The sequence below is a fragment of the Onychostoma macrolepis genome, chromosome 12 (assembly GCF_012432095.1).
Source record: "Onychostoma macrolepis isolate SWU-2019 chromosome 12, ASM1243209v1, whole genome shotgun sequence".
In the NCBI taxonomy this organism is placed as follows: Eukaryota; Metazoa; Chordata; class Actinopteri; order Cypriniformes; family Cyprinidae; genus Onychostoma; species Onychostoma macrolepis.
Genome location: NC_081166.1, coordinates 18,491,265 through 18,506,298, shown reverse-complemented (window position 1 = coordinate 18,506,298; position 15,034 = coordinate 18,491,265). Strand labels below are relative to the sequence as shown.

The window sequence follows — 15,034 nt, the reverse complement described above, 5'->3', positions numbered from 1 at the left end:
TATCCGAAATAAAGCAAAAGCAGTAATATTGTGAAATATTTTTACTATTTAAAATAACTGCTTTCTATTTGAATATATTTTAAAATGTAATTTATTCCTGTGATCAAAGATGAATTTTCAGCAATTTTTGTTTTATTATCAAAGTGGTTCACGTTCACCACCTGAAAAAGTTCATGAACTTCTGATTTATACTGATGTATGCTCTTTATTGCAGGCCTGACATCTGTAAGAAGGCAAATCTCTTCGAAAGAAATTAATACTGGCCACCTGTTTAACTTTTATTTAATTTAAATTCTGTGATGTACTCGCTTGATTTTTTTTCAACAAAGTCTCATATTTTATCATTACAGTACCTTTCCAAATATTAAAATTGCTAGCGTAAGCAGGAGTGGCATGTTGACTTTTTCCATTCTTAGACTCCGCCATTACACGTCAAACCAGCCAGCCCTGCCCCGGCATGTCACTGTTTAGTTTTTCATTGTCTGCACTGTAAAGGTCAGTGTCTTATCTGAGCCTTATCTACAAAGGCTATGTCTTAAAGTGAAAATAAAACTAGACTGGATGGTGAATATCATCGATAGGGGCCAAAGTGGGTGACAACATGATTCATGAGTTGACACTAGTCTTTAGCTATTTACTGAGGCATTTTTGATGGTCAGTGAGATTGTGTGCATCAGATATGCTGGTGTTGAGCTTGATCTGACAACATGTTATTCATCTTTGTGTCTGCTGATACAGAGCTTAATTTAACCTCATATTTTCCCCTTACTGCTACATTGTGCTGCACAATGGCAGCTAGTAACTAACTAAATGTTACAACTGCTTGCATCTGACTAAAAGAGAAGGGGAAAAAAAGTGAAACGGAATACTAGAGTTGTTAAAGAGTGAGTGATCTTTGCCTCTGCCAAAGAGGTGTTTTCTTCCTCTTAACTCCCCTAAGGTGTTTACATCAAACACTTGTAATTTGCGGTACCAAAGGAATCTTCCAAATAGACAACACTACTTTATGGAAGTTCTAAGAGACCATGCATAATTTTTTTTTCCCTTCTTGTTTTCTCGTGATTATGACTTTATTTTTGTTGTGATCTTGACATGAAAGTTGTTCCCTTTCGATTCGTTCACTTCGACATTGCATTACTATGCTAATGGGGAAACCCTTCCTCCAAATACTACTGAAGCCTTATTGAATCACGCCAGTTAAACTGGCCAATGGCGAGCGAAATATGAAGGTGAAAATATCAGGTGACGAGCTCGCGCCAGCTCAGTCCCCATGCGCTCCTTATTCCCTGGTGCAGGTTCCCTCCCAGTGCGTTTCATGACCACTGATCTCCGTCCCTCCCCCGGCGCGCAAGATGTGGTGTCCTTTGGTGCCATGGAGGATGCTGAGGATGAAGATGATGCCATTTCGGTGGTAGTGTCTGCAAGGGAGGAGTGGTCCAACAGCCCACTGGATTACACTGCGCCTCACGGCAGCGACGTGAGGGACCTCCATCATAGTGATGTTGAGCTCCTACTTGCAACATGGGGAATCTTGTGGTGCTAGATCGTCACCTGTGGCTTACCCTGACTGAGTTGAAAGACTCAGAGAAGACAGCCCTTTTGGACGCACCCGTGAATCCTTCAGGACTCTTTGGAGCGGCGGTGGAGACGCTCACGGAGTGCTTTGTTGATGCGCAGAAACAGTTTAAGCCACTTTCTGCCAAAACACGCCGGCGCGAACCCTCCTGCAATTTCCCGCTCCTCCTCAGCACAGCACGCCTCTTCTGCTGCTGCTCGGCGCAAGCATGAACCAGCAGTGAGGCCAAGATAGCCATGGCCGAAGCGCCATCAGGGCTCGAAGAGCGAGAGGCCTCGCCCCGACAGAGACGGTAGGCCACCGGCACCGGAATCAAAGCCGCGTTCCTGACACTGTCTCTCGGAGGAGAAAAGCTGCACCCAGCGCCTGAAGACGAGCCACTGAAGCTAGAGCACTGCTTGCTCCGCTGTGTGTTCACCACGACCCCCTGCCTGTTGCAGGGGCAAGAACGATTGCCATGTTTGTGTTTTGACTGTTCCACTATGCAGTGCAATAAAGTAAAAAAATACAAAACTCACCTCAATATCAGAGTGATCAATAAAGAACGGCTACACTTCAGTTTTTCCTCAGAGTGCCCCGTTTCAACGGTGTGTTAATGTCCACTGTACAGCAGAATGCCTCAGTTCTGCGAGAGGAAATACACAATCTTCTCCCAAAACATGCTGAAGAGTCAGTGCCCCTTGCAGATTGCAAGAGTGCCTTCTACAGTTATTTTCTTGTGCCAAAGAAAGACTGTGGACTCCACCCAATCTTGGATTTGAGACCGCTGAATCGCGCGCTTTTGAAGCGCTCGTTCAAAATGATTACGCTGACGCAAATCCTCTCACACATCAGATTGGTTTATCTCCATGGATTTAAAGGATGCTTTTCCACATTCAGGTAGCCCCTCTCCACAGGCGCTTCCTGAGATTTGCATTCGAGCGGATAGCGTATCAATTCACAGTCCTACCCTTCGGTTTGTTCCTGGCCCCTCGTACGTTTACGAAGTGCATGGATGCTGCTCTCTCTCTCCTCTGAAGCAGAGTGGAATGTGCATCCTGAACTTGACGATTGGCTAGTCTTAGAGAGCGCTCATCTTCAGAACTTAGGGCTGTAAATATGCAAAAGAGCATGCTGGTACCGAGCCAGAACATCTCCTTTTGTGGATCTCTTTGCATCAGCGGAGAGCACTCAATGCCCGCTGTTTTATTCACTAACACTTTCCACTGAGGGTGGATGCACTAGCTCACAGCTGGCCAAAAATACGCAACTTTCCTCCACTAACTGTTCTGTTAGTGGCACCAAAATGGCCCAACCAGCCGTTGTTCTCAAAACTGGCGGAGATGCTGGTACCCCCCAGGTGGACTATCCCACTGAGGAGAGACCTCCTCTCTCAAGCATAAGGAACAATATGGCCGTTTCTCAAACAGAAGGCTGCATCCTCCGGAGGTTGCATTTGTAGGCTGCATATGTCATAAAGATCTTGTTTTAGAATATTAAGTTATAAATTTGACCATTATTCTTAGTTAAGTGTAAATTGTTGTACTATGCTTTTGACTCGCGAATGTAATGCTCAGTTAACTGAAATAAACCATGCTTGATGACCAACTGCCCAATACCAATAATTCTTGCCTTCCTTGAAAAGGCGATTTGATAGTGGTCGTATGCCATCCAAAGTGTATGTGGCCGCTATAACAGCCTTTCACGTACACGTCGATAATCGCCCAATCAGCAGAAATAACCTGATCATACGATTTTTAAAAGGAGCAAGAAGGCTGAACCCTCCTTGCCCTTCCACCCTACCCACTTGGGACTTGTCACTTGTGCTTGACACTCTCACGGGACCCCTATTCGAGCCTATGCAATCAGCGAGCTTGCTCACGCTCTCTCTCAAGACAGCGCTCCTGTTCGCGCTGGCCTTAATATACTCTTGCTGTACCCTGTACATGCGGAGAGCATTTATATTGAGCGCTCAAGACAGTTCAGGCTCTCGGAGCAGCTATTTGTATGCTTTGGAGAACGCATGGAGTCCATGCAAAGGCTGTCACACTGGATCATCGACGCAATTGCTTTGGCTTATAGCTCTAAGGTAGGGTTGTGACGGTGAGGAAATTTTCCCACCGGTTAATCGACGTGTGACAACACCGGTACTACCGGTATCACCGTGGTGGTGATGGGGGGGTCGTTTGATTTTTCCCTCTTTTTCTCGCTTTCCTTCGGTTTTAAATAGCCTGTAAGCGCCGTGCGCGTTTTACATTCACTTTCAAATTAGCGGCAATTCGGCGTCAAGCAGTTGTTTGCTTTTAGTTCGTTTGAGTTTTCCCTCTTTCCCTCACTTTCCCTCACTTTCCTTCACTTTTAAATAGGCTAGTTTGAAAAAGCACTGTACGCATTTTACTTTCACTTTTAAATTTGCGGCAATTCGGCGTCAAGCAGTTGTTTGTTTTTAGTTTGTTTGAGTTTTCCCTCTTTCCCTCACTTTCCCTCACTTTCCTTCACTTTTAAATAGGCTAGTTTGAAAAAGCACTGTACGCATTTTACTTTCACTTTTAAATGAGCGGCAATTCGACTTTGCTTGAGTTCAATTCAAGCAACAACAAAATACAACGTAGAACATAGAACTTTTATTAACAAAACAAATAAAAATACACCATATTATTATGCCTAATATACAATAACGAATAACTTAAAGTTTAAATAGGTTTACAAAACTAAAAATCAGTAAAGAATGAGGAACAAATAATTATGAAACTAAGTGGTTTCGACCAGGTCTTATACACCCCTGTATTGACGTACAACCAATCCAATGTTGTCCCTATCAGCTTATCACCTATTGTTATGATATAGTTCATCACGTCTTTTAGGACTTGATCACCATCATACTCTACTTATTTGAGCACCGGTTTGGCCATTGCATCATAACACATAATTTTGTTGACATGAACAAACTTCAACTGATCTATATGTGATGGCGATTCATATTCTCTGTTTCACCAGCGTTAACTCCGCTCCTGGTGTGACATGGCATCGTCTAGTCGTTGCGCCCCCTTTGACTTTTACATGGTTTTGACTAGGTCCTCTAGACTGAACTGTGTTTACCAAGAGCGCCAATATCATTGCCGATCTTATTACGGTTCCTTACGTGAAACTTGACATACTTAGTCAAGCCAGGATCCATCGCTGTAACACGGCGGGATTTTATACATTCCCATAAGCATACTAATGCAATGTCGAAGTGAACGAAACGAAAAGGTACGCTCTCGGTTACTCACGTAACCTTGGTTCCCTAAGATGAGGGAACGAGACATTGCACTTACTCACCTAACTCAGGATCTTAGAATGCCAAGTTGCTTCAGTCAAGATTCTGAATGGATGACGTACAAGCACTGCCTTATATAGAGTGGGAAGCCCCTCATATTTTGCGCACTTGAACGCCATTGGCCAGTTTCACTGCCGTGATTTAATAAGGCTTCAGTAGTATTTAGAGGAAGGGTTTCCCCATAAGTATAGTAATGCAATGTCTCATTCCCTCGTCTCTCCCTCGTGAGTAACCTAGAGCGTTTTCTCGTTATCACAACTTTATTTTTCTTGTGACTTCGACATAACAAAAGTTGTTCTCTAAGTTACACAACTGCACCAACGGGTGGCAGTATAGAAATATTGATGGGGAGTTGTATACTGTATATCCATTATAGTGTACGCGTTTGGGACAGAGGACCTTCTTCGTGATCGCTATAATTTATGCAGTTCATTACTGACATTTAATTAACTTATAAATGTCAAATGCTTGCTTAGCTTAAGTTGTATTTACAACACTGTTCCAGAGCAGTTCAACGCAAATATTCCAGTGTGTGCAGTGCATTTTACAGAGGACTGTTTCCTGATCCTGGGATGAGAGTAGCCTACAATGTGAACATTCCCTGCAAACATGCTCCTGTGGGGCCCATGCTGGCTTTTTGCGGGCACAGTGGTCTAGGGCCAGCCCACACCAAACCAAAACAGGCCCAGTGCGTGCTTTCCCAGGCGAGGCCCACAGCTTTGGGCTAACCGCAGGCTCTCTGTGAGCAGCCCACATTAATCCCATAATGGCCCAGTGTGGGCCAGCCCGTTTGGGCCCACGCAGGTTTTGTGAAGGCAGCCCTGTAATGCAACTAGGAGAATACTAACATTGACTGGCCATTCTTTAGGCACTCAATTGAACTGGAATGGCTCAAACCAAAAGACCTTTTCAGAACCTGTTGTTTCATATAGGCCAGGGATCCTCAAATCTGGCTCGCAAGATCCACTTTCCTGCAGAGTTTAGTTCTTTTTTTTAAAAGATTTGTTTTTGCCGTTTTTGCCTTTTATTTGATAGGACAGTAGGTAGATAGGAAACGAAGTTGGAGAGAGAGGGGGATCGGGAAAGGTCCGCGAGCCGTGACTTGAACACAGGACGCCCGAAGCGCAACGGCACTACATGTCGACGCGCTGCCCACGAGGCTATTGGCGCTGACCTGCAGAGTTTAGTTCTAACTTCTAACCTTAATCAAACACACCTGAGCATGTCTTCAGGATCATTAGAAAATCACAGGTGGGTGAGTTTGATCAAACTTGCAGCTAAACTCTGCAGGAAAATGGGTCTCATGAGTCATATTTGAGGTGTAACAGACATGAGCCTGTTAATAATAATTTTGTGGACAGTTTTCTTCCTTACCACTAGGGGTGCTAGGGCGTTTTAGGTTTCCTTAAGTAAAGCCATGTGGTAGAGGGAGTTAGCAATAGCAAGCAGCAGCAGTAGCCAGCATAGCTCACCTGTTGAACACGTTGTGCTGTGTCCTGGTTGGGAAATGTGTCATTTCAAGCCCAGTCTAAAGTAAGGAGTTGATGTTTTTTGCGGAGATGTTACATGTATGTATGGCCTATGTTTGGATTGATGTTAAGAGTTTAAGAAAGTGTATTTGTATGAATTTTAGAAGTTCTCTTTATTGGTGAGGTCACCACATCATGGTCCAGTTTGAATATGGATTTAAAAGTTCTTTTCGACGTGAGACCATAGTCTGGACTATTTTTGACTGTTCCTGGTTAGGAAGAGTCTGGTGTTTGAGAGCTGTGGTGTGTTTTCATTGCAAGAGGTTGGATTATTCATTTGCTATCAGCCAACTTCAGCTATGGACAGCGTTTGGACATTGATGTACTACAGATAAGACCTTTGCACACACCAACTTTCACATGACAAAATCCTACAATCTTACATTGCTTTGTTTGCTTTCTTTTCTTTTCTTTTTTCTTTTCTTTTCTTTTTTTGTACTTTAGTTTATTTACATTTTTGTCTATATGTAGCTGTATTAACCTGAATTGAATGTTTTTTTATTTTGTATTTAATAAATTGATTTGAAATCCCTTTGACTACTGTACATTTTTGACAATACAGACATTAGTTATCCATTTCAGATGTATAGAAACTGTTTTTCCCAAAGACTTAAGTTATAGTAGCTGAGAAGTATTACCTGCTTCTCTCTCCACTAGGGCTGAATGATTTTGGAAAATAATCTAATTGCGAATTTTACCAATATTGCAATTTAATATGCAATTATTTTTTAAAGCTCTTTAAATCATTGTATAGTATGACCAACACAATATTAGATAGATTAAACATAAATGTTATTTTCTGTAGGCCAGGCCTGTATGTTACGATGAAATTAGGTGATGCATGAATTGATATGAATGACATTATTTAACAACTACAATCACAGTAGTATATTGACTGATTTGTTGAACTTCCAGCCTTGTAAGCATGTAATAATTATGACAACATAAAGCACTGACAAATAAGCCTGGTGTAAACATTATTATGAAAGTCAGTAACAAATCACACAAACTAAAGTAGATTGCAGAAATATAAAAACAAATCTGTTGCTTTACTACACTCAGTATTTAGGTAATTAATTCAAAGTCACTGTAATAAACATATGTAAACATGTAGATTGCACTTTTTAAACACTGTCTGTTAACTTTAGACAAACTTTAAATAAAGGAAAGGAAATAAGGAATAATGCTGCCTTCATGTGTGGAAATTTCCTACTTCCCACTTCTGAAGTTGTGATTACGAGCTTGTCACATTCAAGTGCTTTGCTGTTGGAAAGAATCATGGAGGACCCCATGTTTCTTGCAGAAATTTTATTAAAGTCCGCATGAACCGGAAGCCGCCGACTTTATTTCAGTGTAGTGATGTATTTCCAGCAGAAACAAAATATTGAGTAGAGGGCAGGGTTTTATTTTAGCGCTCCTCCTCTGTCTCTCACTCATAGCAAACTAACAGTTGGAGGGGTGTGTTTAAGGATATTCTGCCCAAGCTGTCAAACTGACGTCATCAAAAAAGGAATGCCATTCCAGAGCGGAAGTAAATGTTCAGATTTTGAATAAAGATTACCAAGACAAACATTTTTTTTCATCGGCTTAACTTGCTTAACATCAAGACTAGCAATGTGCGCTAGTAAAGCAAATAAAGTCAATTTTGATTTCATGCCGACTTTAAAGCCTAAATCTTTTGAAGATATTTAATTTTGAGTAAAATGTCCCATTCGTTGACAACCATTTAAACATTCACAGCGCTATTTACTTTGTCAGCTTGACAATTCTGGATTTTCTGTCAAATACATTTGTCAAAATGATCTATTTCCTAGGAAGGGGAAAATAACAGTTTTAATAATTATCACTAACACTGGACATTAGAGCTAGCCAGTAAGGCTTGATCATTTTTTTGTTTTATTTTGGTCAAATTTTGGTTTTATCAACTAGCTAGTCAGTTTTATTTATTAAACTTTAAACATTACTGCTTGCTATGGCTGGGTGACATGGCAATATAGCTATATGTTGGTGAATATATAAAGTGTGAATGACGCAGAATCAATGTATCAATGCAGGTTTTAGTGAACAGGACTTATTGACCCATTAGGGAGATTAAAAACATGAGTATTAAAGCGAGAGCTGAGTTAATAAAAGTGCAGTATGCTGTGAAAGAGAACTCAAGAATTCAGTAGGCCTACTCGTATTCTGAAAGACAGCTTTCTGTGTTCACGCCCCGAGACAAACTATATATAACAGTAATGATAAAGATACAGGGTCCCACTTTACATTAAGTGGCCTTAACTACTATGTACTTACATTTAAATTAATCATTTGATACAATGAACTTGTACATACATGTTTTTACATTGTATTTATATTTTTAAAAAATACCTGCATGTAATAATATCTGTAATTATTTCTGTAATTACATTTATTATTACATTGTTGACCCATCCCTTAGGCTGATGATACACGGGGCAACTTTTTAACAATGTTGCCATCAACAGGCAACCAGGTGAGACACAGGGCCCACGACCGATCTAAAGTTATCCAGATAGAAATTTGTTACCCATTCTCAATGGGAAAGTGCCCAAGCAACATTGCTCAAAAAAGTTGCTCGGCAAAATTGCTCAAAATTCAGCTTTACACCTTAATCCACCTTAAACCTACCCATACCACCAAACCTGTCCATAACCTTACCCGTATCCCACCTCAATAGCAGCAGAAGTGTTTTGCAATGCAATATGAACACAATAAGTAAACTGTACTTATTTTTTGAAGTACATAGTAATTAAGACCACCTAATATAAAGGACCAGCAGTTTCTTTCAGTTAAGATCAATTGCTAGAATCAAGAAAATGCTTTCTATGAAGGACCTGCAAACTGTAATTCATGCGTTTATAACGTCAAGGTTAGATTACTGTAACTCACTTTATCTGGGTCTGCCTAAATCATCTTTGAACCGACTGCAATTGGTCCAAAATGCGGCAGCCAGATTATTGACTGGCACCAGAAAACGTGAGCACATTACCCCGGTTCTCGCCTCTCTACACTGGCTCCCGGTTCAGTTTCGTGTTGATTTTAAGATTTTGCTTTTTGTTTTTAAGGCTTTACATGGTTATGCTCCTCAGTATATCTGTAATCTCCTCACTCCGCATTCCACCTCTAGATCTCTTCGGTCGTCTAGTCAATTTCTTCTTTCGGTTCCTCGTTCACATTTTAAAACGAAAGGCGACCGGGCTTTTGCTGTGGCAGCACCTAGGCTTTGGAACAGTCTTCCCCTCCACATTAGATCTACACCTTCTCTTTCTTTGTTTAAATCTGCTTTGAAAACCCATTTTTATTCTGTATGTTTTAATTCTGTTTGAGGGTGTACAATTTTATTTGTCCCTTTGTTTGTCTTGATTGGGTATGTTTTTACCTTGTTTTATATTTGATGTACAGCACTTTGGTTGCAACTCCTGTTGTTTTAAATGTGCTTTATAAATAAATAAACTAAACTAAACTAAACTAAACCAGATATAGTTCTAAAAACTTTTTTTAATCTAAACAAATAGCAGAGTCCACACCACAACTATAACAATAACGGCACAAAAAACATGATATTGTCCAAATCACTTTCAGAGCAATTTTATACTACTGATGAATGATAAAAACATTGACAGCCAATCAAAATCAGTCCTGTGTTATAGAGCTCAAGCATTTACAGTGACAGATCACATAACTGCAGAAGCACATGCTTAGGATTCGCTAATAAAGTTGTCTTTATAATTATCATTCTTGGTGCGAACAAGCCTTAATAGTGGTACAGTACTTCGCTGGATGGCCAGTTTTCAAATGTATTTTATGTATTTTCAAAATACAAAATACTGTATTTGTATTTAAATAAATTTTTGCAGGCAGTATTTTGTATTTTTATTTTAAATACATTTTCATATATTTATGCCCATCTCTGATCTTTATAGTTATTGTGCTTGGTGTGAATGGGCCTTAACTCTCGCGTCTTGTGCACTTTATACCCTTGAACAGCAGCATACAAAAACCACACCTGGGAATAATTAAACCCAGTAATAATGCAGAAGCCTCAACTCCTTTTCACCACCTTGTATTCAAACTTTAAGTGCTAAAGTCATGCATAATGACTGGTGGGTAAATTTCACTTCCTGTGAAGTGATTTTAAATGTTCCCTAATTCCCTATGTCATCTGAAGTGCCTTTCTGAATGGAATCTCACTTAAAATGGTGGAATACCTTATGAAGTCTACTTCACTTGCACGTACAGTAAAATGGCGCTCACCTCTAGACTTGCTGTTTAGCTATTGGTGTTATCAGTGGGTAGGACATTCATTCTAGAGAGCAATGGGTTGTACAAAAATCTGTGTAATGCAGTATGGCTATTCAATATTTTTGCTGATTTATTTTTTCTCGTCATGGGCAACATTTATCGTGTGGTTTAAGCTTCCTCACACTGTAAAAAAATCCAGCTTTCGAAAAGCTCTACTAACCAATATAAAGTAGCCTTAATAATTAATTTTTAGTAGGAGAAGTCAGTATAATTTTTTGTGTGAACTGAACAAAAATACTCTAAACATGTCACTAGCAAAAGCTGTTTTGTTTGACTTACTTAGATACTCATGTATTTGTTCACAACAATTTTCTCCCAACTTTTCAAATTGAGTCATCTGAACAAACTATTTTACATTGAACAATATTGCACAGGTTCCTAGAATGCATTGCAGCTTGAAAACATTTTATGTTAATTATTATTAAAATATTATCATTGTTTTAGTTAAGTTAAGTGCGATAGGTTGCTTTATTTTTTGAGTTAGGTCAACTTTTTTACAGTGATGTTTTTATCTGTCACTGAGTACCCATCCTTATCTAACTTAAGCAGGACAATAAAAGTGCCGTGAGGGCCAGCAAAGCAGAGAAAGGGTTTTAAGATGAAGTTGTCTTTTTGTGTGTGTGTGTGGTTCCCACATATTAATCCATAAACTTATTAGTCATTGCCTTCCTCTTTCTCTCACACACAGTCTACTGGAAGCAGAAGAAGCCCAGAATCCACATGGTAAGTTTTCCTTTCATTGATTTCAATGAGCCACTTTATGAAACACATAATTCCTTTCTTTTAAAAAGGTTTTGGACTCATTACATAGTAGTAGTACATGAATCCACCTTTTTTTCCAAACTAGTTTACTGCAATTTAAATGTCACTGATTCTGGTTCAGGACACTTCAACTAAAAATGACTGAAGAAAAAAAAAATCTAATAATAAGTCTGGACTACCAATAAATTATACCCTGGAAACCTTTCCAGGGTATAAAGTGTGTTTTCAGTGATTCAGTCAGAGGTTGTCAGCTAAGTGCTAAGCATTTACTGTTCCCACTCATTTTCATTTGAACGCTTTGAATTTTGTCACACTCAACATCACTTTTGCAGGTGTGCCAAGTGCCAAGTTTAGGAGCTACTCTATCCACCTACTTCCTACACCCCATGATGCTTTGTGCAAATTATGGGAGTATTAACAAATTGCTATCAGCAGACCATGAATAACCCCAAAAGCTCAAATGAGTGAGTCTTTCAGGATAAATATTTGCAGTGGCAGGGCCACGACTTTGGAATACCCTGCCTTTAGAGATTAGAATGGCCCCTTCTCTGTCTGTTTTTAAGTCCCTGCTAAAAACCTATTCGTTTTCCTTAGTGTATTGATTACTGTTATACGGTATTTTTTAAAGGGGTTGTTCTTATTTTTTTATCAGGTTTGCTTTCTGTTTATGTTTTTATAATTTTGCTCTTCTCTAAAGCTCTTTGGTCAGCCTAGCGGCTGTGGTAAATGTGCTATACAAATAAAATGAACTTGAACTTGAACTATTAGGTTCTATTTTAATATTAATTCTGTGGCAAATTAATTTTCTGCAGTTGTTACTCCAGACTTTGGTGTCACATGATTCCTCAGAAGTCATTCTAATATTCTGATTTAAATCTCAAGAATCATTTTTATTTTTAATATTCATACCTGAGATTGTATTATAATATAATATAATACTTTTGTGGAAACCATGATGTGTCCTTCTTGATGAATGAAATTATTAATTTCTTTAAAAAAAAAAAATAAATAAAAATTTGACTGACCCCGGATGTTTGAATGGTAGTGTGCATCGGCTGATACTGGATATTTTTAAGTGCTCTTTTCTGCTTATTTTTACATTAATATTACTTTTACGTTCATCTTCATTAACACTAGTAATGCAATGATACTTTGCATCATTTCTTGCACAAAATGAAAATCAGTTTTCCATATTTTTTGTTATAATATTTTGATGCCTAAATTAACCTGTAGCTTTTAAAACAATGTTTTGTTTGTAGTGTGTTTACAATTTTTAATGTTTTTTTTTTGTTTGTTTGTTTTGTTTTATGTTTAATTGATTGTCAATTGTTTGCACTTATGACTTATGTCTGCTTTAATGAATGAGATAATGAATGTGCAGTAACCAACAACCACATTTGTAAGCCACATGAAGTATGATTACTTTTGCCAGATCTGAAAGTGGCCCCCAAGCTATGTAATTTGAGTACCCTGCTGTATGGGTTGGTTTGATTGGTCACAGTTTATCTGCTGTGTTCTCTCTCTGACCTCCTTTAAAATGCTTTGCGATGAGGTCATTCATTTGAATGTGTAAATTTGTAGGATTTGTCCCGTCATTGACGTCTCTGGAGGAGTTGGACATTTTTGTGAAGTCATCTGCCATTTTACTGTAAAATCAACCTACGCCGTGATAGCAGTCTGGTTACCATTTAGACAAAAACAGCAAAGTCAAACTTACAAAGGTTTCAACAGCAGTAATGCCCAGTGTTGTGCACCTCACAGACTGCCCATACTGTTATACTGGTGTTAGGAGTTGGGACTTCAGTTTTGTCATTTTCTGTTTCTTCTATATGTTCTTGTTTTCCCTAATTTGGTTTTGTTCCGGTTTTCCTCATTAGTTCTTTATTAGTTAATTAAGGTCAAGTCAGTTCACCTGGGTTTTTGTCATTATCTCGTTTCCTCCCTAGTTTTAGTTTGCTTTTTAAGCATTCAGTTTGAAGTCCACCTTTGTCGAGTCTTAAGTTATACTAAGTTATACTGAAGTTATTTTGGTGTTGTGTCCTTTGTTACTGAACTCATTATTACCATTAAAGAACCTGATTTCACTGTTCCTTCATCTCCCCGTACTCCTTGAGAGCAACACTCGTAACAACTGGACTATAAAATAAGATACACAAAATACATCACTGAACTAGGACAGTGATCGTGATCATGATTAATGCTTCTCTCAATTAATTAATAATTTGCCCACTGATTATTTATCCTAAATAATTAAATGCAGTCTCTTCCAAGTGACCCTGTTTCTGAATATGTGTACTTTCCTATTGCACAGTATTGAAAAAGCAGTATACCAAATAAGTAGGTATACTGTCCACTGAGATTCTGAAGTGTGCAATCACTCATTTTTCTGTTCCATGAGACAATGGGAGTTTTGTCCTCTTTTTAAGCTTTTACGAATCTTGAGGAAGTGAGGATTTTTTCCTTTCTTTCTTTTTTTGCATTGATAGAAATTATCAGAGGATGAGGAATGCTAATGAGTTACACACATTTAGAGTACACTCATCAAGAGAGAAGGTCTTAGGGGAATCCTGAAAAAAAAAAAGTATCATGCTTTCCACAAATATTTTAAGCAGCACAAGTGTTTTAATTTTTGATAATTATAAGAAAGGTTTCAAGATCACCAAATAAGCATGTTAGAAAAATTTCTGAAATATCAAGTGTGTGACAGGACGAGGAGAACAGAGGACTCAAAGGCAGAGGATTTGATGCAAACAGTAGGTTTATTTTCCAAACGTGAACAAAACAAATAAAACTGTAACAAAAATCAGCAAGTAAGTCTCTGGGGTGATCCAGCTATGGTCGGCAGTGAGATGCGAACCCAACAAGCTGATCACTGCCCAAGACCCAGCGCTCGCACAAGACCAACCACCTAAGAGTGGAGCGAGGCAGAGAGCGGCAGTCCTTCTCTCTACGTGTCCTGGGGTACAGAAAGACAGATGTGAGTGTAACACCAACGCACAGAACACAAAACAATCTACTCACAACAAGGACTAGTCAGAAGAGAAATATAAAGGAAAGTGTAATGAGTGACAGGTGAAAAACCGCTGCCAAAACCGCTGCTTGATCAACATGCAGGTACGAGTCGCTCCTGGGTGGCAAGCTAGTTCGGACGAGTGGCCCCACTGTAGGACGCTAGTTCGGACTGACTCAGGCACAAACAACAGACCCTCTGGGCATCCCGCGGGAATAGTAGTGCCACGTAGCGCCGTGCGGACCCTGGACTCCACCCCCCAGGTGACCGCCACCACCACTCGTTCATGAGGCAGAATGGGCACAGGAAGGGTGGGAGTAGCCTCAGTCTCAAAGATCCGCGACAATGCATCGGGTTTACCATTCTTGGACCCCGGGCGGCAAGAGATGGTAAACCTAAACCGCCCGAAAAACAATGCCCAGCTAGCCTGCCGAGAATTTAGTCTCTTAGCGGTGTGGATGTATTCGAGGTTCTTGTGGTCAGTTCAAACGATAAAAGGAACCCCCGTGCCCTCTAACCAGTGATGCCACTCCTCC

General features: G+C 39.6%; 1 protein-coding gene across 2 annotated transcripts in view; it reads left to right on the top strand.

The window, feature by feature from the left end:
• LOC131550944 (supervillin-like) overlaps window positions 1-15,034 on the top strand; it is an 87,493-nt gene that overhangs the window by 63,036 nt on the left and 9,423 nt on the right. The window contains exons 3-4 of one of the 2 annotated variants that reach the window (XM_058793475.1): window positions 11,415-11,449; window positions 11,821-12,119. In XM_058793475.1, coding sequence (XP_058649458.1) covers window positions 11,415-11,449; window positions 11,821-11,906 — 121 coding nt within the window. In that variant the 3' untranslated portion in view covers window positions 11,907-12,119. Of the gene's footprint in view, window positions 1-11,414; window positions 11,450-11,820; window positions 12,120-15,034 lie in introns of those variants that run through there. The other variant, XM_058793474.1, reaches the window with a different exon arrangement.